Source organism: Euprymna scolopes, chromosome 9 (assembly GCF_053919585.1).
Source record: "Euprymna scolopes isolate OS-2025 chromosome 9, ASM5391958v1, whole genome shotgun sequence".
Lineage (NCBI taxonomy): Eukaryota > Metazoa > Mollusca > Cephalopoda > Sepiida > Sepiolidae > Euprymna > Euprymna scolopes.
This window is the reverse complement of record NC_136490.1, coordinates 118305356-118332709: the sequence shown is the minus strand read 5'-3', so window position 1 is coordinate 118332709 and position 27354 is coordinate 118305356. Positions and strand designations below refer to the sequence as shown.

At 33.8% G+C, this 27354-nt stretch overlaps 1 protein-coding gene across 3 annotated transcripts in view; it reads left to right on the top strand.

Annotated features, from left to right (window-relative positions):
• LOC145284824 (proton-coupled zinc antiporter SLC30A2-like) overlaps positions 1 to 27354 on the top strand; it is a 929434-nt gene that overhangs the window by 317890 nt on the left and 584190 nt on the right. The window contains exon 2 of one of the 3 annotated variants that reach the window (XM_080133793.1): positions 2175 to 2293. The exons of 1 other annotated variant lie outside the window; for it this stretch is intronic. In XM_080133793.1, the coding sequence (XP_079989919.1) occupies positions 2200 to 2293 (94 nt within the window). In that variant the 5' untranslated portion in view covers positions 2175 to 2199. Of the gene's footprint in view, positions 1 to 2174; positions 3745 to 27354 lie in introns of those variants that run through there. One more of the 3 variants, XM_080133792.1, reaches the window with a different exon arrangement.

The window sequence follows — 27354 nt, the reverse complement described above, 5'->3', positions numbered from 1 at the left end:
TCATGAAATACGAGGACTAAAGAATAAAATAAGAGAAGCGAGATTTACAAACGAAATTAAACTCAGCACACATTTTCTACTCTCCTTAGATTATAACATGGGGTCGAGTTAGTAAGAAACCCTTGAGACCTGAACCAGAAATAGATGTCCGGTTATATTTCCTGAGTTAGACAAGATACATCTGAAAAAGGTCGCAGGTTGCATCGACAGAAATGTTCTGAAAATAAGTCAAGATGAGAACGGTAGTATGAAAAATTCAAATATGAAATTTTTAAAAGGTTTTATTATTTTATTATTTGATAAAAAGAATTGTAAAACATAAAACATTCATCATCAAATCAAAGAAGCCTGTTTCCAAGAATAAGGATGATATAACATACGTTCAGTAAATTAAAGGGAACGATTTCAGAAAAATAAAAAATTTTATTCATTTCTTTCTGACTTGAAGAGAGGGTGAGATTCGGTGTTAATTTGCTGAAGGAGACTACCTGTTTGGGGGAAAGTGCTACAAAAGATGTGCTTTTCTTATTAACCAACCAGAAGTTCTCTCATCTGTTAACGGGAAGGAATTTCTAATGAACTACTCAGCCGCTTGGTTCAGCCTCTGCGTGAGATTATTTTATCCTCATCACCAGATGTAAAAATTAGTTACACACTAAATAGTAGTTCAGTCAGGAAAAGGAAAAGATTGAAAAATACATCCTTATTTTGCCAAATAGTCGAATCTAAAAATCCTCTTCAACTAAAGCAGATAGCATTTATATATATATATATCTAATACATAAAGTAAAGGCAGTCTGTTTTTTTTTTGTGATTAATAACTTTTTAATACAAGATGCATACTTAATTCAATTTTGCAGTAAATTGTTGCACATATCGATCAGTGTTTTAAATAATTATATTTCCAATCGATTTTAATAGCTTTATATCTAATTCTGATCAATATCTTATTTTTTGATTAATCATTTATATTATATAAGAAGAGTGTGGTTAAATAATCAATTGTTAACTATTCTGTACTTTTGAAAATAAATCGTGAACTATTCTATACTTTCAACAAACAAATTCGTGATTAAATTCGGTACACTGCTATCCAAAATCGCAATTCAAAATTCGTACCCGTCTCTGCAAAACTAGCTATTTAGCAGTATCGCATTTGAATTTGAAGTAACAAGAAATCGTTATTTCACGAAACCTACCAGGATATGATTAGATGCGGCAGCCATTGTTATCATTATTTGCTTGGCAATGATCGAATTCTACCTGTTGTACAAAATTAAAGGTTTTTATCGATTTTTAATTATTATTTGCTTACGAGTGACAACCAGGCATTTTAATCACAAAGAGAACACTCAGAACTCAAACTGCCTTTCATTTAAAACCGGATTTTATCTAATACGAGACATTTTATATGCCTAATCATGCGTTTTGATTATATGTCTAATCATGCGTTTTGATTGGCTAATTATTTCTATGGACGCCATCATGGTCACGCACAAAAAATTTAAATTAAAAAATTTAAAAACATTTTACTTTTGAAAATAAACATTTAAAGAAATTGACAATAAAAACTTTAATAAGGGAAATATTTCTGGATATCGACTCCTTATCAGCATAAATGAGGAGACCATATCTGGAAATATTTCACTTATTTCTCAATGGTTTTCTTTGTAAATATCGTTTCTGAAACGATCGTACATATAAATTTAATTTTGTTTCCTCCAAGAAAAGTTGATTGATAATTTTACAATTATTAATCTTTCGCCCTTTCTATTTATATAGCTCTATGTAATTACACCTATTGAGCGTTTCATAGCTGCAATACTCGGAGCACAGCACCTTCAAATATATTTTACTGAGACTTTGCTCATCTAGACCCTGTCTATTACACTTTATATGAGCAGGTCGTCCGGCCCGTTCGTAAAATATATTCTTACACGTGATATTTTCATTAAAATATGCTTAAATATGATATTTTCATAAAAATATGCTTAAACATGATATTTTCATTAAAATATGCTTAAGCATGATACGAAGGGTGTGCAATAAGTAATATCACTGACCCACTTTCAGTTGTCTGATCTAGCTAAAATTTTGTATGTGCAATGATGTATATCTTTACGGGTTATGTGGAGAATTACAGCTCTGAACTAATTTTAGTTTCTGTTTTACAGGTGTTTGAACTGAGTCGGATGTGAAATGGAGCCTGTTGAATGTCGAGCAGTGATCCGGTTTTTGTATTTGAAAGGACGCACACCACAGGAAACATTTGATGAAATGAAAGAAACTTATGGTAATAATGCCCCATCATATGACCTTGTAAATGCTGGCATCGTGAATTTAAATATGGCCGGAAGTCTGTAGAAACAGCTCTCAGACCTGGTCGCCCCCCTTCTGCCATTGATGAGGCATCTGTCCGTCAAGTTGAGGCTGCCATTTTGGAAGATCGGCGCATTACTATTCGCCAAATAGCCCAAGATGTCAAGATTAGTACAGTGTCTGTGGAAACTATCATTGATGACCATTTGCATATGCATATCTGCCAGATGGATTCCCAGGTTGCTCACACCATTCCAGAAGCGAGAACGCGTCGAGTGCTCGAGGATGAATTTGGACATGTTCAAAAGACTGATTACACAGGATGAAACCTGGGTCCATCACTATGATCCAGAGACCAAAGCCTAGTCAATTTAGTGGAAGCACTTGAACCCACCACCTCCAAAGAAGGCAAGGGTTCAGCCCTCCGCTGACAAGGTTATGCTCACAGTCTTCTGGGACCAGGACGGAGTAGTGATGACAGATTTCCTGGCAAAGGGTACAACAATTACAGCAGTCTATTATGCTTCACTTTTGAGGAAATTAAGGGAAGCTATCAAAATCAAGAGGCGGGGCAAGATCAGCAAAGGTATCCTCCTCCTGCAGGACAACGCTCTGGTCCACAACTCACATGTCGCCAGATCAGAAGCACGGGCGTGTGGTTATGAAATCCCTTCCATCCTCCCTACTCTCCTGACATTGCATCCTCTGAATTTCACCTCTTCCCAGCCATGAAGTTGTTTTTGAAAGGAAAGCATTTTCCCAGATGATGCAGCCTTGATTTCTGAAGTCATGTTGTGGTCGGAGGACCAACATGGGATGTTCTACAAAAACGGTCCTCAGAGCTGCATCAAACGATTGGAGAAATGCATAACTATGGGTGGTTCCTATTTAAAGAAAGACTAATAACTGTTCCAAGTTTCGTTGCTCTACTGCTATGGGAAGGGGGTCAGGGGCATTACTTATTGCACGCCCCTCGTATTTTCATTAAAATATGTTTAATATGATATTTTTATTCATGTAGATTTCATTATCATTATAGAGCATATTCTCTATTGATTATCATATTGTACCCAATATATGTAGAAATAATTTCAAAAATTAAAATAAAAATGACTTTGGTGCCATCAGAGCAGAATTTAGTGGATTTAATCTTGTCAAGATCAACTGTTTTTTTGTTTTTTTGACCCCTTAGCAACTATTTCTACATGCTAAAAACCAAATTGAAAGTTCCAGAGGTCAAATATACTATATATATTGTTTCAAGTCTGTAGACCAAATATTCAAAGAGGAGTTTACTATAGAAGTTTCGTATACATACAGAAGGTCATATGTATGTGTGTGTGTACATATATAGGTCTGTGTGTTACAAGCATTTTAATCCTAAATACTCCGTAATTATCCACAATGTTGAAACTATGTATAAAAAAATTAAGCGTAATAGTTAAATGAAAACAATCATTTAATAAGAAACGATAAAAATTAATAATTAATTAACGCTCGTTTTTCAAAGGTATATGCAAATTAGTTAACATTTATGAAGTCGCTCGCATATCCATGACTAAAAATATTAAGGAGTTCGTTTTAATAATTTTTAAATAGAAAAAGTAGGCTTTTTAATATCAGGGCCAAAGCGAGAGAAAAAAATTAACCTTATATATATATATATATATAAGCGAATCTTGTGAAAAAATAAAAAAAATTGCACTGTAAAATTCTACTTTTATTCACAAACTAGCACGCTTCCCAGCATTGCCCGGTCGTAAAATAAATTGATTGATGCAGATTTCATATTTATTATTATATTATACTGGACCCAATATATAGTAATGAGTTAAAAAAAAAAAACAATGACTCGTGCGCCACCATCGAGAATCGAAACCAAAGTATTTAGCTTACGACTTACTCTTTCCTTTAATGTTAATGCCTGAGCTATGAAGGCATGTTTGCTGCAAGAATAAAAATTAAAACATAAACCATTAGCTATTACATTATGCATGCATATTCGTAATGCTGTCGTTCGACCTTCACTTGGCAAATTTCAATTTTTTTGATTTTCACACATTTGCACCGATTTTCTCCGGTTATGACCCAAATATAAAGTTTCTAATGGGTTCGAATACCCTATATATTAAGTTTCATGTCTGTTTTTAATAAAAACAGCTTCGAGTATATTTGCTTTCTAAGTCTGGCTTTGCAAAGGTTAAACTGTTATCTTTCTCATATTACACTTCAATGTTCTGTCCTCAGTCAGTGAAAGAATGATCCTTCTAGACTGAGATGATTTTTTTTGTCCCAATTCAAAATGTCTTTTTTGGAGAAGCTGGATTTTCCTTACGTTAAAAACAATGACCATGTGTCTAACTCTGCTCTTATGGAGAAGCAAGTAAATATTAACATCTAGCAGTACCCGGTAACCGGTGTTGTCTGGTAGAAGCGTGTCCCCCATCTCGAAAAAATATATAGTAAGGTTGTTGTAGTTGCTGCTGCCAACAGGTGAGAAAAAAATACATCCAGTTAGCCGTTGAAACTGCGGTAATGTTGACTTAGGAGAGGGTTCCATGTTTTAGTTCTTAAATGAATTTCTACTTCTTAATAAAACTTTGAGACAAACTATCTTTAATCGCAGAGGCTGGTGAGGAACCAGTCAACATTACCACAGCTTCAACGGCTAAATGGATTTTTTCTCACCTATGGGCAGCAGCAGCAGCAACAACGACAACAATCGTACTATATTTTTTTTTCGGGATGGGGACACGCTTCCAACGGGCAACGCCGGTTAGCAGATACTGCTAGTTTTTCATAAATGCCTTTATTACACGGGTGAAGACTTCTTCCTTTTCCCTACTTCGCCACATGAATTCCATTATGTGCGCCTCAAAAGTTTTCTTGTTTCCAACTTTTCTCAGTTTTTTTTTTTTTTTTTTTTTTTTTTTGTTTTTTACAATGGAACCATAAACCTTCTATGGTTCGCGTGTGTATCGAAGGGTCAATCGGGTCAATGAAGTTTTCTTCATGAACAATTGCGTCATGTTCATATTTTTCATGATTGAAGTCGTCCAGACGTTTATATGCTAAATTACATTTACTTAAACTTAAAAAAAAGGTTTTCATAATTTAAATTTTTTTGAAGTTCTATCTATATTATTTAAATTTGTTAATATGTTCTGATAATTAAATATTTCTATTTGTATTAATATTGTTTATCATTAAGGAAGTTATTGATTGTTTAATTATATAAAAAAAAAAATTTTTTTACATTGTTTTCGTGGTAACGTACCGATGACTACAGGAAATTAGTTCCTTTTATGTAATAGAGGGTTCGAGTGTATTTTTCCACTTAATCTCCAGTCTTCCCCAAATAAAAAGGAATATAAACATAAAAATAAATAAAACTATGTGAATTCGATAATAGAAAAACCTAGGAAAAACAGAAAAAAAAACACGAAAAGGTATACGTAATTCTAACAAAAAAAAGAGCATGAAAAAATGCCAAAAAATAAGGAAAATAAAGAAGCGAACGTAAAGAATCACATAAATAACCCCATATAAGTGTTAAAATTTTCAAAAAAAAAAAAAAAAAAGAAAAGAAATCGATCCGATGAATGGGCGCGAACGTTCAACCCGTAAGTTTCGACACGATTCACTGGTCCAAGAAAACGTAAGCGAAGTAACTTCATGTTTTATTCTATTTTAACCAATTCCAGGAACACGGGTAGACGCGCATGCGTGGTGACTGAAAGGAACGATAGCCGCGCTGGATTCTTTGTTTTCAATAATAAAATAAGCAAACGCGGTATAAATAATGAATCCTCTTCTCCCACACGAAAGAAACGGAAAGTTCTTTAGTAAGAGATTCGGTGGATTTTTTATTAACTTTCAGAAATATAAATATATATATATATATATATATATATATATATATATATATATATATATATATATATATATATATATATATATATAAATGTTTTATGACTTTTATTGTTGGGGGTCAAATTTCAGTTATAACATTCTTATAGTGGGGTTAGAGTCTATTTCATAGACATACGCCAGAGATTCGTTCATATATTCCTCTCATAAGTTTGGACGATATTGTTTATTAAATCAAAGGAAGAAAGCTTGGACGGTTAAGAAAGAAGGAATGGTATTTTCATTAGATATAAACAGTAAATGATCTATGTAAATGCGTGAAGATCGAGCAGCCATCTTGAATAAGGGCTGATGTGTTCGTATTTTTTATGTTCCGAAATAATAAAATTTCGAAGTAACAACAGCCAATGAGAATAGGAAAAATGTTACTGGGGAGAAATCATTATTTTCGAATAGTGAAGTGTAATGGTATTTGTATTTGTAAGAGTGTTTAATTCAGTTAATAAGGATGCCAGGGCATGATTATATATTTACCCAGTCTTCTCTGGGAGAGTGGGAGGATCTGTCAGGGAGAGGGAAAAATACGAACTACTTCGTCTATAGGGCTGGGCAATAGTAATGATGCCTCTCCTAGGATTCAATGTAGGATCTAAATATAAAGAATAACTGTATGGAACGACATCAAAGGTTTAGACATAATAGATTTGTATGTGGTATCTGTTGTTGTAAACCTACGGTATTTTTGGTTCAGAGGGGGGAAAACTGCGCCTCTTTTATTATATATATATATATATATATATATATATATATATATATATATATAGGGATAAAATGTTCCCCCCACCCACCCTTCCAATCACAGAAAAAGAAGTGTGTGATACTTTTCTCCACCGACCAGTTGTAGTTTTATGGTTTAAAGCAGAACATGGTATTCGGATTGTTATGAAAAGCATTTGGTTGTAAGCCTTCGTATATGATGAAATCACTAGAAATCGCTCATGAAAAGTAATGTCGGCGAAAAGAATGCTGCTAATAAAATTGTATAAGAAGCCTTACCTAAGGAGAATACTGGATGCGTAAAGAAAAAATGTCCTTGTTGTGATTCGCTGATAAAAATTGCATATTTGTGAGGCGATAAAAGAAAAACATATTTTGCCGATATAAATCAGTCCAAAATTATTTAGAAACACACAAAAAAAGGTTGCTTCTTTCTAGAAATGCCTGCTGGGAATTCAAAGAGAAACACGCATGCAAACTCTTCTGATAAATGCTCCTCCGCTGATTTAATATATCGTCAATTTTTGTATTTTTTTCTTCTCTAGGTTGTTCTTTCTTTATTTTTTATGGAAATCGCACCTGCCGAGGCATGAAACCACTTGATGTTAAGGAGCTAAAAAATATTACTTCAAGGCTGAAAACTAGCCAACGATAAGTGTTAGCTAAATAGAATCCGCGTCAGAAAACAGCAATTCTTGCATCTTTTTCAGAAATATCACTCCTGGAATGTGAGGAGTAGATGATAAATTAAAGAGAAGAAAAGTTACAAGCCTTTCTAGTGTTTTATATTTTTTTTATAGAGATTGCACATAGTTTGATTTTGTCTTAAATATACATTTTAGATGAGACAAAACTGAATGGACAATGTTTCGGTTTAAGTTTAATTAATTTTTTTTTAATTTTTATTATTATTATTATTTTTATTATTATTATTATTATTATTATTATTATTATATTTTTTAAAAATGTTTATTTATTATTATTTATTATTATTCACTAGGAGTGCTTATTATTTACTCACTAGGAGTTGTCATTAGTCACAATCACTGATTGCTCACTGATAATAGCCAGCGGTGTTCTGAAAGACATGTCTTACAAGTTTTCCGGCATTTTCCCCATCTTTCAAAAAATAATTAATCAAATTTGAAACTAAAAGAAACAAAAAAAAAACAGCATAAAAATAAACTTGTCTGTGATCTGAAATATGTGACGATGTGTTTATTAAAACATAACTCGGTTACTCAAAACATAAGCAGTTTTAAGCAGTCTGGATGAGAGAATAATTTTCCCTGAATCTAGAATGTAGTGGTGTGCTAACAAAATTTCCCTTCTATTAACAAAGAACCCAGTGAATTAGGTAGCAACTAGACTAGCCAATTTGCTGGGGGGTAAAAATGTAACTACTTTCTCTGTGAAGGTTTCCTTTGTGAGAATAAGATAGCTAATCATTTTGTGTTATCACAAAAGAGGTTTTCCATTAATTTTCTCTGGAATTTCAAGGTCTTAGTACTTCCTGCTGACTTCCAATGGAAAACCTTTTGATGTTCTCCCTCCTTGAGACTTTACAACCATTTTGTGTGGTACTAAGGACCTCTATCCAGTCATGGCTGACAGAACAAGAGCAGGCTATCCCTGTGAAGTAAATAAAGGGTTATGCTCAAAATTCCGTCCAAATTCCCGAGTTCAACAAGATACACCCGAAGAAGGTCGGAGGTTACATCGACCGAAACGTTGTGAAAATCACACTCAAGATGAGAACAATAGTCCGATGAATCCAAATAGTACAAATATCAGACTGTTAATAATTTTTAAATCATTACACAGCGGGCAACACTTGATAACATATCACTGCTGTACTGCAAACGGAATTCTGGCAGAAATACATCGAAAAAATATATTCATTTGCTTCCCAACGAGAAGAAAACTAGACACAAGATCATTCTTTTTAATATGGGGAAAATCCAGTTCTCTAAACCGGAGCACTCTGGATTGGAATAAAAATAAAAGTCTAGAAACTTCACTAACTGAAGATAGAAAAGGATGAAGTGTCGTATCAAAACATATATTACACTTTGAACTTAGTCAAAAGTCTCAAGCTCGGTGGCAACGATTTGAAAGATATCAGAAAGACAAACGATTCCTATTGTTGGGTCCTTAAAATAACTCGTTCTTCAAGGAAAAAAAGTATATACCCAGAAGAGATTTCTGTATTGGAGAAGGGAATTCGTCAACTAGAATCATGATCCTCATGCGCAAAAGAAGTTATCATATTCGTATTTTTATGGCTTCCTTTCATATTACACTAGCATGGATACCCAGCGTTGCCCGGGTGGACATAAAGTTCGGTTTGGACACAGCTGTATACTAAGAATATTGAAGAACGGAAGAATTTGCGGCAGGGTGTGTGCTAGAACCCCACCTAAAAAAATAAATAAATAAAAACAACTTTTCTTTCAATCAAAATAGCAGCGAGTGCCTGTGCAACCACACAAAAAAAAATTAGTCATAGTAGGCAGGCTAGAACCTGAAACGTAAAAGGGGAAAAGAAGGGGGAAAAGCTAACGCACTAGCTATCAGGGCCACGACGACTTATGGCGTCATGATGCTGCAAAATAACGTTTTTTTTTAAACATATATTCAGTTTACTAGGTGTGCGTGACTTTCAAAAATCTTGACGCAAAAAGTGGCCCCTCCTTGCAAGAAATGATCCAGTTGACCACCACAGAATTAACCTGTTTTTTCTAGTTTTCAGATATTATGCATACGAGGGATCGTTCTTTCAGATGATACTGGTTGCGACCCGGTCCGATGTGGCTGACAAAAGTTTTAATGAGACATACGACATACATTCGTACACACACAACAGACACACTTTTAAAGCCACTGGTTTCTGATTATTTCTCATTGCATGCATCATTGCGTGTGGGCCTTTTAATTTAACTACTTGTCGTTTTCCTGAATTTTTAAGATGAGGATAATTTGTATTATTTGCATTATTCGGACTTACGTTCCCATCCGGTGAATTATTTTCACAAAGTTTCGGTCGATGTAACATACGACTTTCTTCAAGTGTCTCTTGTCGAACTCGGAAATCTTTCTGTTGTATTTGGAAATCAGAATAGAATTTTAAATAACCCGTGGCGTAATGGATAAAGGGCTATGTGAAATTTAGTTGTGAAACTCTTCTGGAGGTTGAAGTTTCACTCTCTAGTGCTCAGAATATAATTACAAATTACTTAAAGACTTCTATCCGGTCATGGAGGATGAAACGAGAGTTACTTTTGTTGATTTAAATAAAGAATTTTGTTATTAGAGAAAAACGTGAAATAAACCTTGAGAATTTTGTTCATTCCACGTTCTTCTCAAGATGTTTCTAAAAGAGATAATGAAATCACTAGTCTGTGCGTTCGTTTCTTGTTTTTATTTTATTTTAAAACCAACTTGAATTATTCAGAGTTGATATTGTTTTTTTCTGATTTTTTTTCTGATTTTTTTTCTGATTTTTTTTCTGATTTTTTTTCTGATTTTTGGGTTGTTTTTTTGGGTTTTTTTTTTTTCCAAAGTGTATTATGCTATCAAACGTTTCCCGCCTGGCAGTGATTTTGAAAGTGTCACTATTCAGTGATTTCTGGCACTACATCGTATCAATGAATTATTTCTCTTTCCATCTTTTCATGTTCTTTTTTTTTTCAAACCCTTTTGCTTGTGGGCGGGTTCTCTTCAACTTTAAAGATTTCTCGTCTCTTTCACTACCCAATTCGATAAATGACGACTTTAACAATTCTCATTTCAATTCTATCATTTCACTTAAAATCTCTGCCTGAATGATTAAAGCCATTTAGAATATTGAAATTCTCGCAAGACAGAAGAATATTATTTTGCACTTAACGTTTTTCAATGAGAGAAAGCAAACATTTGGAATTCAATGCATGGAAGCATGATATTATGACAACAGAATACTAAACTACGCTATCCCTTGAATAGAGTATTTAAAGATATAGAAGCAATAGACTTTCGGTTTCAAACTGGTACCAAATTTCTTATTTGTAATAGACCTGAAGTCTTATATAACCTTGCTAATGGAGTAAGAGATGGCTTCGTGGCTGGGTTCGAATCTCCCGACAGGTAGTAATCATATCACCTTGCACTGATGATTCCTGAAAAAAAAATGAAACACTGTAGGTATTAAAAAATTATTATTGTAATAACTATGTCAACCTATTTAAGAAACTTTGGTTCCTATTGTTAAGCACTTTAAAGTTGAAATAGAAAGTTGGTCGCCTAAGTTCGCATGCATAGATAATGATGTTATAATCATTAAGATCACCATAGCCGAATGTTACGACATTTAAAAAGTAAATGTTAAAATTTTTATGATATTTCTTACAGTTGAGATTGGCTGTGAGGTTTGTTCCTTGCTAATGAAGTCAGAGATGGCTTCGTGGCCAGTTTCGAATCTCTTTACCTGTAGTAATCGTGTCACCCTGCGTTGATGATTGCCGAAGGAGGAAACACTAGTGGCTGTAGGTATTACAAAAAAAAGAAAAAAATAATACAAAATTATTATTGTAATAAATAAATATATATATATATATATATATGTATGTGTATATATATATATATGTATGTATGTATGTATATATATATATATATATATATATATATATATATATACTATTAAATGAAAAAAAGCTAAAGTGAAGATAAATCTGTATGATGTACGTATTTGTGATATGATGTACCTATTTACTATGCCTCCCCACGGGACAGAGTTAGACACCAGGGTCGGTTTTTAACGTGGAGAAAAGGTATAAAAATAAAAATTGTCTCAGTCGTGAAGGATTTCTCCTCCACTGAAAGAGAACAAGAAATAGAAGTGCAGCATCTGAAGAACAGATGGTATTTATTTGCTCCCCCACCGAGCAAATTAGGCACAAGGCCAATTTTTAATGTGAGGAGTGAAGGGAGGGGGAAGGGAAAAAGGGGACCAGCTCCCGAGAGGTGGGAAATGGGAGCTGGTTAAAGGTCAGGCATGTGGGGTTGCCCCCACATCTGGCCTTTGCTAGTCATAGCTAGTCATAGCTTGCAGTATCTGCCGGAACAGATACTACACTTTGATCTTGACCAAAAGGCCAATTTCCAAAAATCGTATAAATCGATCAAGTAGTTTTATTTTTTTTTGGTCCTGTTGTGTTGGATTAATGTCCTTAAGTTACATTTAACTAACAATTTCCCATTTTGCGGACTTTCTTTTTGGCTCCTCAATTTGCAATTATTTTTTTAATGTAAGTGAACACTAGAATATTTCAATTAAAAGTCAAATATGAACAGGTACATTTATAGAAGAATAAAAGGCCAATCAAATGAGGTATAGTTTGTTTAAACAGTTACATTAAATTTTTGCAGTCAGAGATGCCTTCGTGGCAGGGTTTGAATCTTCCGATCGGTAGTAATCGTGTCACCTTGCACTAGTGATTCTCGAAAGAATGAAACACTAGTGTCTGTAGGTATTTAAAAGTATTATCGGCTCTTTCAAGACACTCGGTTCTTACGGTTGAACACTTTAAAGTTGAAATAGAAAATCAGTCACCTAAGTTGGCATGCATAGATCATGATGTTATAATCATTAGATCACTATGGCCGGATGTTACGATATTTAATAATGCTAAAATTTCAACGATATTTTTCACAGTTGAGAGTAGGCGTGAGGTGTGTTTCTTACTAATGGAGTCAGAGCTAGCTTCGTGGCCGGGTTGTAATCGTGTCACCTTGCACTGATGATACCCGAAAGGATGAAACACTAGTGTCTGTAGGTATTAAAAATTATTATTGTAATAATTATATATATATCGAAGTTCTCAGAAATAAAGGGGTCTAACATTGGATCTCTAAATGAGATAGACAGATATTCGAGTTATTTTACTTCTCAAATGTTGAGCATCAATTTTTCATCTCTCTAATTTACCAGTTAACTATGTTATCGTATATCTTTCTTGTCATCTCTTTGTTTAACCAAATTTAAGGAAAAAAATTCATTTAGTCTTATGGTGTATCCAGATTACTGCTATCACGAGAAGCTACATCACTTGGAGAAAGTACACTATTCTTTGTGTAAGCCAGTCTGGGGTAGTCAAACATTTGATTACAAATATTACGTTATTTTGAATATTTAGTAAGGGTTTACTTGTAGGGGGCAAGTATTCTCGTGCTATGTCGTTTTGACAAAGCTGTGTACAGAGAGAACTTTAACATCCAAATATAATGTCTAGTAGGCATTCAAGTTCTCATAGTATATATAGATATATATATATATATATAATATATATATATATATAATATATATATATATAATATATATATATATATATATATAGATATATATATAATATGATTATTTATTTTTTTATTTTATTATTTTTTTATTACATTTTCACCTCAAACAAGGCACATTGCCACGTTGGTGTAGGGGGTTACTATCAGGGGCAGCAACTACTGAGGCACTAATGTTGGGATTTGGGCAGCAAGATATCAGTTCACGTTACACTTGAACTTATTATTATTTTTGTTACTATATATTAGAATATAATCTTTTAAATACCTACAGACACTAGTGTTTCATCTTTCATGGAATCATCAGTCAGGAGATTTGAACCAAAAAACTCAAATTATATATATATATATATATATATATATAGTTAAATTCTCTTTTATAATTTAAAACTTTTTTTCCTCCTCTCCTTATAGAATGAAATTCTCTTATTATAAACTTTTTAGAAGTCGGATTATGTAGGTGCTAAGTCTGCGATAGGTTAAAATTAATAATATTTTTCCTTCCGGGAATTTAAACTGCATTCTTCATTTTTATTTTTACATTTTTTCATTCAAAGCTTCTTTAGACTAATATATTGGGTGTTCAGATATGTATGGCTTGGTTTCTTTTCTCTTATCTATTTGCCTTTCTGCTACTTAAGGTACTTAAGCTTTTATGCATTTTTAATCTCATAGCATTTATATGCTACTTAACATGTCGCAGAATAGATCTTCTAATTTTAAATTTACTTCGTAATAGTGTATCTTTTTTATTTTATTTATTTATATATTAGTATAAATAGTAACCGTATTATTGTACATTTTCTTATTGGGGAAATGGTAGAGAGCCATGTATTTAAGAGCTGTCCTGTTTTTAAATCTCTGAAACAGCTACATGGTAAGCAGCTGAGGACCCCCGTTTTCTATTTACTAAATTTTAGTTAAGGGTTTCTCTTTTTATCCTTATATAGTTAAATTCTCTTTTTATAATTTAAGACTTTTTAGAAATCGGCTTATGCACACACATAACTGGTTTATTTAACCATAGATGTTATTTAATCTATGTTTAATGCACACACGCAAGGTACAAATACAAGCATATATACACACATATTATATATATATATATATATATATATATATATATATATGTGTGTGTGTGTGGGTGTGTGTGTGTAAATGCTTGTATTTGTACCTTGTGTGTGTGCATTAAACCTAGATTAAATAACACTGTTCTAATCATTGTTTTATCAAAAGCGACTCAAAGAGACTGTCCAGCAATTTTCCATATCCTGGCGGAATCTACTACTTAATTGGGCAAATATAAATCTACCCTGTTGTAGACAATGTGTGACAAAGCAAATGTCATTGCGACAGACATAGAAATGTCACTGTGCTACTGGACCAAAAGTGAGGTCCATTCTCATTTGCATACACATGGGTCTCATGTGGAGTGAGGATAAGAGTGAATTTCTTATGTGAGGGTCTTGATTTCTGAGTCCGGCAGGTCTCTGTGTGTGGTTCATTTTGGTGTCGACTGCAGTTGTAGAAGTAGAAAAGGAAGAAGTAAAAGATGACAAAAAAATTCTACACATGCTATTTCGGCATTATGGCTGAGGGAAGGTAATCTCGTATTGGAACAGTAACAGAGCTGATCAACATGAAAGTCGTTATTGTGGGAAGTATCACGTGCTAAGTGAAAGACGTCTAACCTTGGACAAATGCTATCCAGTCTGGCAAAGAAGATGATGTGCCTTCAGAGGATTAGATTGGATCATAAACTGGATAAGTACCATTCAATCTATGCATTTAATCACAATGACCCACCGGTTCTCATTAGATTAACGTCTTTAAGCAACGTTTTACCTGGCTAGTACTAGATGGGTGACCATTTGTGACTACTAAGAGTTTTATATTGGAGGGCAGGACATTTCCCTGCTAAAAATAACTGCAAAACTTTGTTAAAATTATCTCACCTGACTGGAATGTATATGTGATGAGGTCAACTATGAACTTAATACACCCTAGAAACCACCCAGGGTTCTTGTCACATCAAGACAGAAGAATCCATCAACACATCTAAAAATGTATGATTTTAACAATAAAATATTACTTTGGACTTAAGCATAACAGACCTAATGGATAGGCCAATAACATTCCGATTTCTAACATAAGCATGACACGTCAAGAAGCAGATCGTCATTGATAATCCTTCACAGCGTTCAAAAATAAATAAATACCCGGATATCTTGTTCTCTGCGTAAATTCTCAAAAATGGTGACATTTCTGTGCTTAGATCTGCTCGTTGATATAACTGGGTTGTTCATTGTGAGTAGACAGTCGGCTCAATCCTGTCGAATCAATATGAGTCATGCGGAGAGATGACGAAGTTAATAGTCTGAATATATTTAGAGAAACACGAAATGATGTCAGACATGATATTATTGCATGCATATATTCATTATTATTGCACGCATACAACTATACGGTTTGATATGAATGTCGTGTAGCATCTTGGAAGCTAGATGAAGAATGAATACAGAAACATAAATTGCCTATTTTTTTTTCATCTCTAATTCGATTTATCTCTTTCTTTCGTTCTCGTTATATATATATATATATATATATATATATATATATAATATATATATATATATATATATATATATATATATAAAGAGAGAGAGAAAGAGTAAAAAGATTAATAATTGTAAATTATAAATCAGTTTAAAAAGGAAAGACAAACAAAATCAACTCGAGTGTACGATCGTTTCGGGAACGATATTCATTTAATTAAAAGAAACTCTAAATTAATTATTTTAACCATTCGGAAACAAGATGCAGCACCATGCCCAAAGATATACTGACTGAACTTAAACAAGTTTTCTAATGAAACTTACTAAGGAATACCCGTCTTGCTTATTACAAAAATACTAGTTTTATTTTGGTGTCTTAAATTTCTCCCCTCCCCCTCCCTATATTTTGCTGATGAGATTATATTCGAAGAAAAAACCTTTGTCAATTATCGTCATCAATTTTAATAAAATGAATATCGTTTCCGAAACGATTGTGCACTCAACTTGATTTTGTTTGTCTTTCCTTTGGAAACTGATTCATAATTTACAATTATTAATCTTTTTACTCAATATTAATATAGCTCTAGGACACATATACCTATTGAGCTTATTATATATCTACAGTACTGTGGGTACAGTTCTTTTAAAAGTATTAATTCATTTATTAATACATTAAAATAAACTCTGCTCTTTAGACTCCAGGTCTAATTCCCTCTATAATATATATATATATATATATAAGTGTCTGGCATAATCACGTTGACAACTCGGTTCTCATCGGATCACCAAAGCTAAGCAACGTTGAGCCTAGCTAGTACCAGATGGGTGACCATTTGGGAATTCTAGGTGCTGTATGTGCTCTCCGTTTACCTTAGCATGGTTTCCAGTCGCCCTGAACCTCCACTTGCCACTGGTATTTAATAATGTCGACTCAGGAGAGGTGTGGTTGAGATTGTGCAACTTATGCCACAAAACTTCATGCACGGGCACTTTTACAGTGAATATTCATAGTCTGTCAAGACTTAAGGAATCAATCATATGTTTATATGTGTCTGAGTGCGCGCGTGTGTGTATATATATATATATATATATATATATATATAACATCCATTTACTAACACATTTGAAAAACTCAGAAACATGTATAAACACACTTATATATATATATATATATATATATATATATATATATATATATATATATATATATATATATATATATTACACGGTATAATCATATTGACACACTGGTTCTCACCAGATCATCGAAGATCGAAGTTAAGCAATGTTGACCCTGGCCAGTACCAGATGGGTGACTATTCATGAAGGCTAGGCACTGTATGTACCGCACCAAATCATTAAAATTTCCAGGTTGTTGTTTGGGGGCACATTAATTCACTGATTAATCCTTCCAACACTAGTATATATAATGTGTATTTATTCACATGTATATATATTTACAATTTGATCGTCTAGTGATTGTCTAAACAGGACATATAACAATTATAACCTTAAGGGACAAATAACAATCTCTTAGGGTTTATATCGACCAATGGAGAAACATACCTGATCCATGTATAGTCTTTATTTGACTAATGATCGAAAAAGCAGCAAATGGAGATTCGTAAAACTCAAAGTATTGATCGTATTCATAGCAGCTGTATTTCAAATGTTTTCCTCATTGGGAAACTGCAATGCTGGTCCTAGACTTTTACTATCGATATTATCTGTTGTTGTATCTTTATTTGACGGATCCTCACAAAAGCTAAAAGCTACAAATGAAGATTCATACGACCCAAAACCTTTTTTTGTTTTTTTTCACAGCAGCTTTACTCCAGATAGAGAGTTGTAACGTTGGTCCTTTTTGCTATGGACATTTTCCCCTACTTGGGGCCATTATTGTCCATGGACCGCCCCACTTCCTCTGACTACCGACCGCGTTTGCTCTCTCTGACCTCCGGCTCTTGACTAACTGATACGTGTAATTTTTAAGCTATCCCATTACGTCATTTTGTTTATGTTCTAACATTTATTTTCATCACGTTAACATTTTTGTTTGTGCTAGTTATGAAAACTAACATTCTTTCTATTAAAACATTTAACAGAAATAATTCTATCTGTAAACATTTATTTCGCTGTGATAACATTCTTTCTCACATTCTATTTTTTTAAATATTAATAACGATTATCATTACAATCGTCAACTAGCACATCTTTCAGTGTGGCCCAGTCAATATCCAACATATGTACGTGAAACCTTGTCAGTGAGGCTTGAGGACATACGCTGCATGGAAATAAATCATATGAGAATGAAACGATGGGCGTGTCATGTGTCTTAAAGACAGGATTAGTTCTGATGACCTTGGGGGAAGATTAAATCTGGAGAGTAGAAGGAGATGTGTACAGAAGTGTAAATTGAAGGAATAGATGAGTTCTTGTGTTAGTGCATGCAGAACAGTTGAGATAGAAGGTCCAGTTCATAAGGAAACGCCTAGGAGAAAGTGATTAAAAAATGAACCAGAAGGAAAGAATGATAAATAAAGACCTAGCCAGAGATAGTTTAGTTTGGAAGTAAATTTCTAAAATGATTATGATAGAATTGCAATTCCGAAACATATCTTGTGATATCTACGAGAGGTTGTTAGCATAAGTGGATACCAGTAGATTTTTGTTTTCCTTCCTGAGAATGCCGACAAATGGTATTGTTAACATTACTTCCTGTCCTTATTATCTTTTCCTGCTTCCACAACAAAAAATGTTTTTGGTTGAAAAAGAAATAAAAAAGAACAAACATAACTAAGCTGAGAGGTAGTAGAGGGATGAGTATATAAAAAAAAGAGTTTGAGAGAAAGGGCAGATAAGAGAGGAGGAGAGAAAATATGAGCTAGGAAGAATGAGGGGAGAAAATAGATGAATAAGGGGCGGGGAGGGATTGAAAGACAGGTTTAACAAGGTAGAAGGAGCAATTGAAAGAGACGATGAATGGGGTAGAAAGGAGATTTGAAAGAGGGTAGAAATAAGGAGGAAGTATGGGTTATAAAGGGGGAGGAATGAGGGAAGAAAACTAGTTTGAACGAGGAGAGAAATAAGAGAGAAAGAGAGTATCAATAAGAGAGGAGATGGGATTGAAGACAAAATGAATAAAGCAGGGGGGGTAAAGGATGGGCAAGGGAGGAGGAAGAAGGAGAGAAAGGCCGAATGATAGAGGAAGATAGGTGATAAAGAGGATGAAAGGGAAGTTGAGGGGATAAATGAGGGAAATGGAAGAGGTAAGAGAAAGTATGAATAAGAGAGAAAGGAAGAAGGGAAAGACGTTTAGAGGGGAAAGGATTAATGTAATAAAAGAGAAAGTAACACTGATAAAACCACGACTAAGCCAGACTATTTGGAACACGAGATTAATCATGCCTGTCTGGCTACCGAGAAAAACAAGTTCGAAAGCAATAGATACAAACAACGTAGGTTAGCCTGTCTCAGACGAGTTTATCTGCTGATGTCGGCCGATCAAACTTAATAGGGTGATTCTAATTTCCAGAACGTTCTTTTTTAATTTTCTGATTGCAATATGTCCGACCTAATAGACTGAAATTGTTTACATCGTCATATTCAGTTTAATGTCCGTTTTACATGCTGGCATGTGTTGGACGGATTTAATAAATTAACTTCCAACCCAACCAATCTCCAGTCTATCCTTCTTTCTCTGAAGTCAATTTTTTATCACCTTCCATGTTTTCATTAGCATTCGCGTGTGAACTGGAGCGTAACTGTTCTACTCTTACTGAACCAAGAAAAACACATTAATTCTTTTAACCTGATCTTACCATCAAAGTTTCCTGTTTTGTACATACTCCCTGTACTGTCCTGATTTAATCTTCTTCTTAAGTCATCAGATTCGTCTTTAACACTAATACTGCACGCCCATAATAGTTTCATATCATTTTCTTCCATGCAACACATGTCCTCAATCAAATTTTAGTTTTCTGATTTGAATTAACACTATTAAACCTTTGTATGCTTTACGACTTATCGAATGAACTGTTATTCACGATGACTTTCTTAACTTATTTGCATACTCAAAAGAGGTTCAGCACATGCTTGAAAACCAAATTCTGCATCTTATAGTCTTGAGCCAGTCTTTCAGCTGTCAGGAGAGGCATGCCAGTCTAGCCTTTATCTGGTCAACTCATATCTTCAATGATCGTCCTCCTGATCTTTCTTTAACGAAATGTTCTTGATATGATTTCTTTACATAACTAAAATCTGGTAGCCAGGAAACAACACTTCTCCAACAACACCTCAATGAACATAGACAATATTTGGGCTGGTGCATCTGTTACTAGTCTCTCGCTCCTAGATAAGGCTCAAAAGAGAGTCACCAATCTGATAGATCCTTAATTGGCATCTAAGCTTCCGCCTCTGTCCCACCGACGAAATGTAGCATCCCTCTGCCTGTTTTACAAGTATTTTAATGGTGAATGCTCCGATGAACTGCAAGCACTTGTACCCCCTCAACGTAAATACCCCGACAAACCCGACAAGCAGCTAAATCCCACCCCTACACAGTAGAGATCCCTAGATGTAAGAGAGCATTTTACTCCAGTAGTTTCTTCTCCAGAACTGCTAGATGCTGGAACTCTCTTCCAGGTCCCTGCTTGCCCAACTGTACTGATATGCAGAAGTTCAAGTATAATGTGAACAGACATTTTGCTGCCAAACTCCCTACATAGTACCCCTGTAGCTTATGTCCCTGATAGCTCCCTTGCATCAAAGTGGCAATGTGCCTTGTTTGGGGTGAAAATGTAATAAATAAAAATTAAAAAATTGACAAATCCCAGCTCAAATGTTTTCTCTCGCCTGTCACAGACCCAACTATGTTATTCCTTGATTCGTCTTTCTTAAAGTAGTTGCTCTCCTTATATGCAAATGAATAATGCCTCTATAAAAGAAATCTAACTACAAATACAGGGGGTTGTTTTCCACTAAAATTCGAGTACTCCACATGCTAAACAGTCCACACTCGTCAAATTTTCCACACTCTTTATCTGTGCCTAGACCTAAATGTATATCCCGTGAACAAAGCTTCTTTCTTAGAACTGCACGCCTGTAGAACTCTCTTCCGATTGCCTGCTTTCCAGCTGACTACAATTTGATTATCTTCAAGTCCAACGTAAACAAGTTCTTGATGAACCGTCCCCCTAAGTAATCCAATTTACAAAATTCCCACTGTTTATATTTACTACACTATAATCACATTGACTAATGTATGCATATTAACCCTTATCCTCGAGTGGCCTCCGGGCCGTGTTAAGTGGTGATTCTTGTGTAAAAAAAAAAAGTTTGTAACCATTCATTTTCTTCTCCATTGTTACAGTAGGTAACATTTAATTTTTATATTTTAAACCAAACTACATTAATCTTCTTTTTTTTTTTTCAAATGACGTTATTGATGGATCTGTTAATACTGAGCTTCCCTCTGAAATCTGCATTTCACAAAGTTACTCCCAATCTAATGAATTGTACACCTTTTTGTAACGGTATTGTTAATTTTAACGGACCCAACACATTGTAGCCTTTGTCGCAAGGAAACAAAAGAAAGGAAAAAAAGGAGGAAATTCGCCTCGTTTTTTTTTCTCTTTTAGCAAAAGCTTTTATATCTAGTATTTTTTTTTTTTTTTTGATAATTATACAGTTGATTTCTGTCTCTCCGGTCGCGTGTGGCTTTTCGTCTCTGCTGTGACATCACCACATGTCTTAAGCACGTTCTTTTTTCGAACATCAGCCACATTTTAAACATTAGTGTTGCTGGACACCTTTTGAGCACCGGTCATGCCTCTTTTACATCTCTGCTATGACGTCACTTTGCACAGCCGGTTTGGTCATTTGCATATCTTTATGAACTGCTGCTGCTACTAGAGTCAGCGGCTCTATTAGCATCAGAAGAGTATGTTATTTCAAAGACATTGAGCTTCTTTTCATCCTCTGCTTGTATAGTCTATGCTTCACTCGGATTCACAGCAACAAGAACTATCAGTATAAAGTCTTAACTGCAGAGGCATTGACATGTTTTTTTTTTCTATTACATATCTCGTCTTTTAGATGCCCAAAGCAAGAATTTGCTATTCATATTGTTCTGCTAATCTCAGTAAATATAAATATTAAAGCAATACACATGCTAACAGTATGTCCGATGGTAAAGTGGTTGTAAACAATCTAGCAAGCAACTAATGGCAAATATATATCAATAAGAAAATAATCCAACCTTTTGCTTAACAGCTGAAGTGTGCATCCACTACTGAAGTAAAAACACATAAAACAAAAATTTTCATTAGTAAAGAAGGAAAAAAATTGCTTAATTCCTTATTTGTAACGAAAGTGTTAAGAGTCATTCTTTTCCATCTTTCCAACTCCCACCTCACCTACGACAGATGGCACATCAGTTCCTTTTAGGGATTCTTTTCATTTGTCACAATAATCTAAGCAAAAATCTGTAATACAATGAGAACTTTATCTTATACAAACTTGCTATTGTGTATCAAAATAATAAAGTGAACTTAAAACAAGTAATTTAGTTCTTACTAGCCTGGGAGTCCGGCGTTGCCCGGGTGTTTGGAGGTTTGTGTTGAGTAAAAAAAAAAAAAAAAAAGCGATCAATTTTTTAAACTTTGACCCCTATTATTACCTCTTAACGTTTATTGTTTGGGGCTCAAATCAAGTTATTAAGTTAGATCCATGTCCAAGGAACCTATATCTAAAATTTCGATTGTTTAGACCCAAAATTGGCGGAGGAATTTGGTTGTTAAGGGGTCAAAGTTCAACGATTTGACCTTTGAGGACTCTACCAAATTTCTGGCCGAAAACCAATTACAAAGATTTTCCCAAATCTCAGTACCCTTTATATAAAATTTCGATTCTGTAGACTGAAAACTGACAGAGATATTGTGTAGGGAAATGTACACAGACAGACACACACACACTTTCACTTTTATAGATATATAAATTCAGGATTTACTTATCATCCAAATAATGACAGGTCGATAACGATCAGGTCGCTTTAGAATTATAAGAGAAACCAATATAATTATTAGATTTATTTTAGTTGGGTCATCGAGATGTTGTACGTCAAATTGTGTTATCGCCCTTGGTAGCTTAATATTTACAGAATCTGTTCAAAATATCCAGTTATTTTTTTTTTTTTTTGCTTATGTATTTCTTGATTGAAGAGAGTACTATCTTGTTGCTCAATAATTATCAGGGGGAGATGACTTGAATATTCAAAAGAAAAGACTCATTGTGAATCTCACATATGCTTCAAGCACTCTTCTATCCAGAAGTACAGAAAGAATTTCCCTATACATGTGCGAGATTCAAAAGGAGGCCTTTCTTCTTTCTACCTGTGAGCTGCAAACCAAGCAGGCATGCTCTGCCTGATTTTATATTTCACATTGCTTGAGAGACCTTTTTTGTGATAAATAAATTTATTTATATGTGAAAGCAACCGTTTCTTCGCTTTTAGACCCTACACACCTTTTTGCATTACACTCTATATAATATGCTCCTCCTTTATCTTAGAATTTGATATAACTCCCCCCCCCCACATCATCTATAATTTTGTTGATTTATTTCGTTCCTGATGAATCCCTCGCTAGACGTCGTATCCCCATTATGTTATCTAGCATCTTCTCTACTATTCTGGTGAGAGGCATTAGACTTCGAAATGCCTTGGCATAAAGAGTTTCCTCAAACCTCTAACTAAATGTTTGTATACTCTTATTGAATAAATGAATCATTCTATATTTACCAGTATATAGCTTTTGTGACTTCATTTTCCTATCTTATTGTTTTCTTATATAAGCTCCAATGAAACTTGTTGAGCTTTATATTATCCCGATAAGTTTCCTTTTATAGAATTGAACTCACTCACTTCTTTTAACTCACTAAACTATCTATCTATCTGTATATATATATATATATATATATATATATATATATATATATAAAGAGAATGAAAATCAAAATCAAAACTGTAAGTTGAACTTTACAATCAAAATTTATTGTTTGACTGAATACTTCAAAAAAACAATTTACAAAGTCCTTATTCTTCGGAGTTTCTAACAATGCTATTCTTGTTATTCTTCTCATTAGAGGACATAAAGAAATCAGCAAATTATATTTGTGGCAATGCTAGAATTTGCTAGCTAAGGCATTAAGTGAAACTGCAATTTATTGTAGTTATAAATTGGCAAATAAAAAAGTGTAAAAATGTCGGATATATAAACAAACCGCACATAATATTTCAGCTTGCATGAAAATCCTCTCAAGTTGATCCGAAATGCAAAACAGTTCTTTTGAGTGAATGGAGTCCACGATAAGTCCAGCATGATGGTGCATATAATCCGATTGGATTAAAACAGCTGAAATAATGAAAATATATATATATATATATTTTATATTTATATATATATATATATATATATATATATATATATATATATATATATATATATATGCACGTTTCATTAAATAGCACAGACAACTCTTGCTTTTTTTTCTTGTAATCCTCCTTTTCTCTTTGTCAAACCATTTTCCGAACGTTTTTTCTGAGTGAAAAAAGAAATTTCCCATAATCGCGAACGTTTTCGACCTCCATTGCTCATCCTCAGGCGAGTAGTAAAAAATAAAAAATGAAATTGAAAAATGAAAATAGCGAAATGAAATTTCATTTCATCTCGCTACTTTCATTTTTCAATTTCATTTTTTTCATCTCGCTATTTTCATTTCATCTCGCTATTTTCATTTTTCAATTTCATTTTTTTCATCTCGCTATTTTCATTTCATCTCGCTATTTTCATTTTTCAATTTCATTTTTTATTTTTTACTACTCGCCTGAGGATGACCAATGGGGGTCAAAAACGTTCGCGATTATGGGAAATTTCTTTTTTCACTCGGACAAAAATGTTCAGAAAATGGTCTGACAAAGAGAAAAGGAGGATTACAAGAAAAAGAAGCAAGAGTTGTCTGTGCTATTTAATGAAACATGCATAAAAGAAAAAATGCTGCCTAAATATACTAATATATATATATATATATATATATATATATATATAGATAGATAGATAGATAGATACAATCTCGACCACAAAAACCTCATCATGTTCAATACGGTGCTGCATGCTGAAGAGCTCCAAATATGTATCACTCTACAACATACATCGCATAATCTTATTCTTCAGCTGCTTTAAGCAGATTTAAGTTTTAGATTCAAGTTAACAACCACTTACTTTTTTTTTTAAGTTGTTTGTTTTTTGTCTTTCTTTTATAATTATTTGTGATCATAATTATATAAAAAATGGCGAAAAATGGGCAAACGTTCAAACCAAAGAGTCGGTGTTTCTTGACTTAATTATTATGATCATAACCAAATTCTATTTGAATATTACAATTATCCAATCGTATCTGTGTCCCCCCCCCTCCAGGAAATAAGAATCGATGAAAGGGCATATAAATCCTATCAGAAATCGATATAACAAGTCCTATTTAAAGAATCCTAGGAAGAGAGAAATTCCAAATTTCCACACTTGTATCGTCATTATTGCATATTATTGGATTATTATTGAGACTTTCATAGATTAGTCAATGTGATTATCTTCCCGTGCCTCTTTAGAAGTTGGATGGGTTGATTAAAAAGGTAAAGTAAATTATTGCTTCCTAAGGTGCCACAAATAAAATTCAATGTTGAAGGCTCCAACTTCTTTTTACCATTTTCAATACCACAACCTGTTAACAGTTAACTGCATTACAATATAAGCCTCAGATCTCCACCACAATCATCCCTCCTATGACTGAAGGACAAACATCTGCATGGGGTCCAAAGTGTGAATAATTATTTACAGAACACTCCTTCATATGACATAAGTTCCAAGAATTTCGTGTGTTTACCATTTTACCGTTTTGCATATCATTCTTTATTGCTTGCTGAAGTAAAATTCTTCAATTAATGTACACGGTTGCTGTTCTACTTCTTCAGAAGTTGTTGCTCTGGTTGCAACACAAAACTAGAAAGTGCCCCACTGTTTTTCTACAGAGTCAAAAATCGGTTCCTTCCTTCCAACATCTCAGATACTTCAGGCATATCACCTTCATGTTTCTAATAAACAGTATACTGCTACTCCCCTCCCTCTTACTTGTAAGCCGAATGAATAGTGTACCATTCTCCAATTTTTCTGAGTCCTTACACATTAGTCTGAAATAAGCAAGATGTTGTTTTAATGTTTCTTTACTAGGGAGTCGTCACTTATCAATGTCCAAATGTCACAATAAGGATTAATGCATATTAGATGGCCAATTAGACAACACCATGATGATCAGTAATGGGGGAGATCGGTCAGAATTGTATTATTAAAGAGGGCAGTTTAACAAGAACTTGTTTACATTGAACTTCAAGACGTCTATGTTATAGTAATCCTGGAAGCAGTCTTACAGTATTGTCTTCCAGAGATTGATATTTCTAGGGTAGAAACACTGTTCATGGAATTTTGATTTAGTTTTAAGCACATAGAGAGCAGGAAATTGTTATGGAAAGAAACTTTGTTCATGGAAGTTTTGGTCAGTTTTAGGCATAGATAAAGGGAAGAGGTAAATTATTTACCGTTGAGTACAATTGTTCAGTTTATCTTTAAAAGAAGTGCGTGTTATTATCAAGAGCAACTCTAATATAAGGTTAATGGACTAGAATGATTGTCAGCTAAAAAATAAAGGACACTATGGATGTGCTGCGTTTGATCAATGGAATGAACTGAGTTTGATTATTTATGAATCAGTTTATGACAAGTATTTGTTGACATTGGATTTGAAGACGGTTATGTTGTAATTTGCAAAGAAGCAACCTTGCGGTATTGTATTCTATGAATACGAAGCCTTTATAAAGTTTTTCTGTTCATGAAAATTTCGTCTATTATCTGGAAGAAGAAAGGAAAATTTTGTTACATTATGGTAGGCAAACGAAATGGTTGTCCCACTTTTTAAAAAAACTGTTGGTAGTTTGAATAATTAAAAGAATGCACTTCTTTATCACTGTAGAAAATTTTATAAACATTTCTTCAGTAGTTTTCATGTGGTGCAAGCAAAAGTCAATGACGTTGTTGTTTTTAACCACTGTATAATTAAATCTTATTGTTTGTTTATCAGTTTTTTTTATTACATGCGCAAGTAAAATTGTTAATGTACACGGTTATTGTTTCTTTTCTTCAAAAGCTGTCACTCTTGTTCAAGTTTTTGTACTTAGAGTACATATTCTTTCTTATTTTCATTATTTCACGAAAAACACCCGTCTAGCTGAATCCACTGTCAAAAAATTTCCCCCACTCTTTATCTGTGCCTAAATCAAAACGTGGATTCCATGAACAAAGCTTCTTTCTTAGTACTGCACGCCTGTGGAACTCTGTTCCGTCTGCCTGTTTCCCACCTGACTACAACTTGGATGTGTTCAAGTCCAACGTTAACAAAT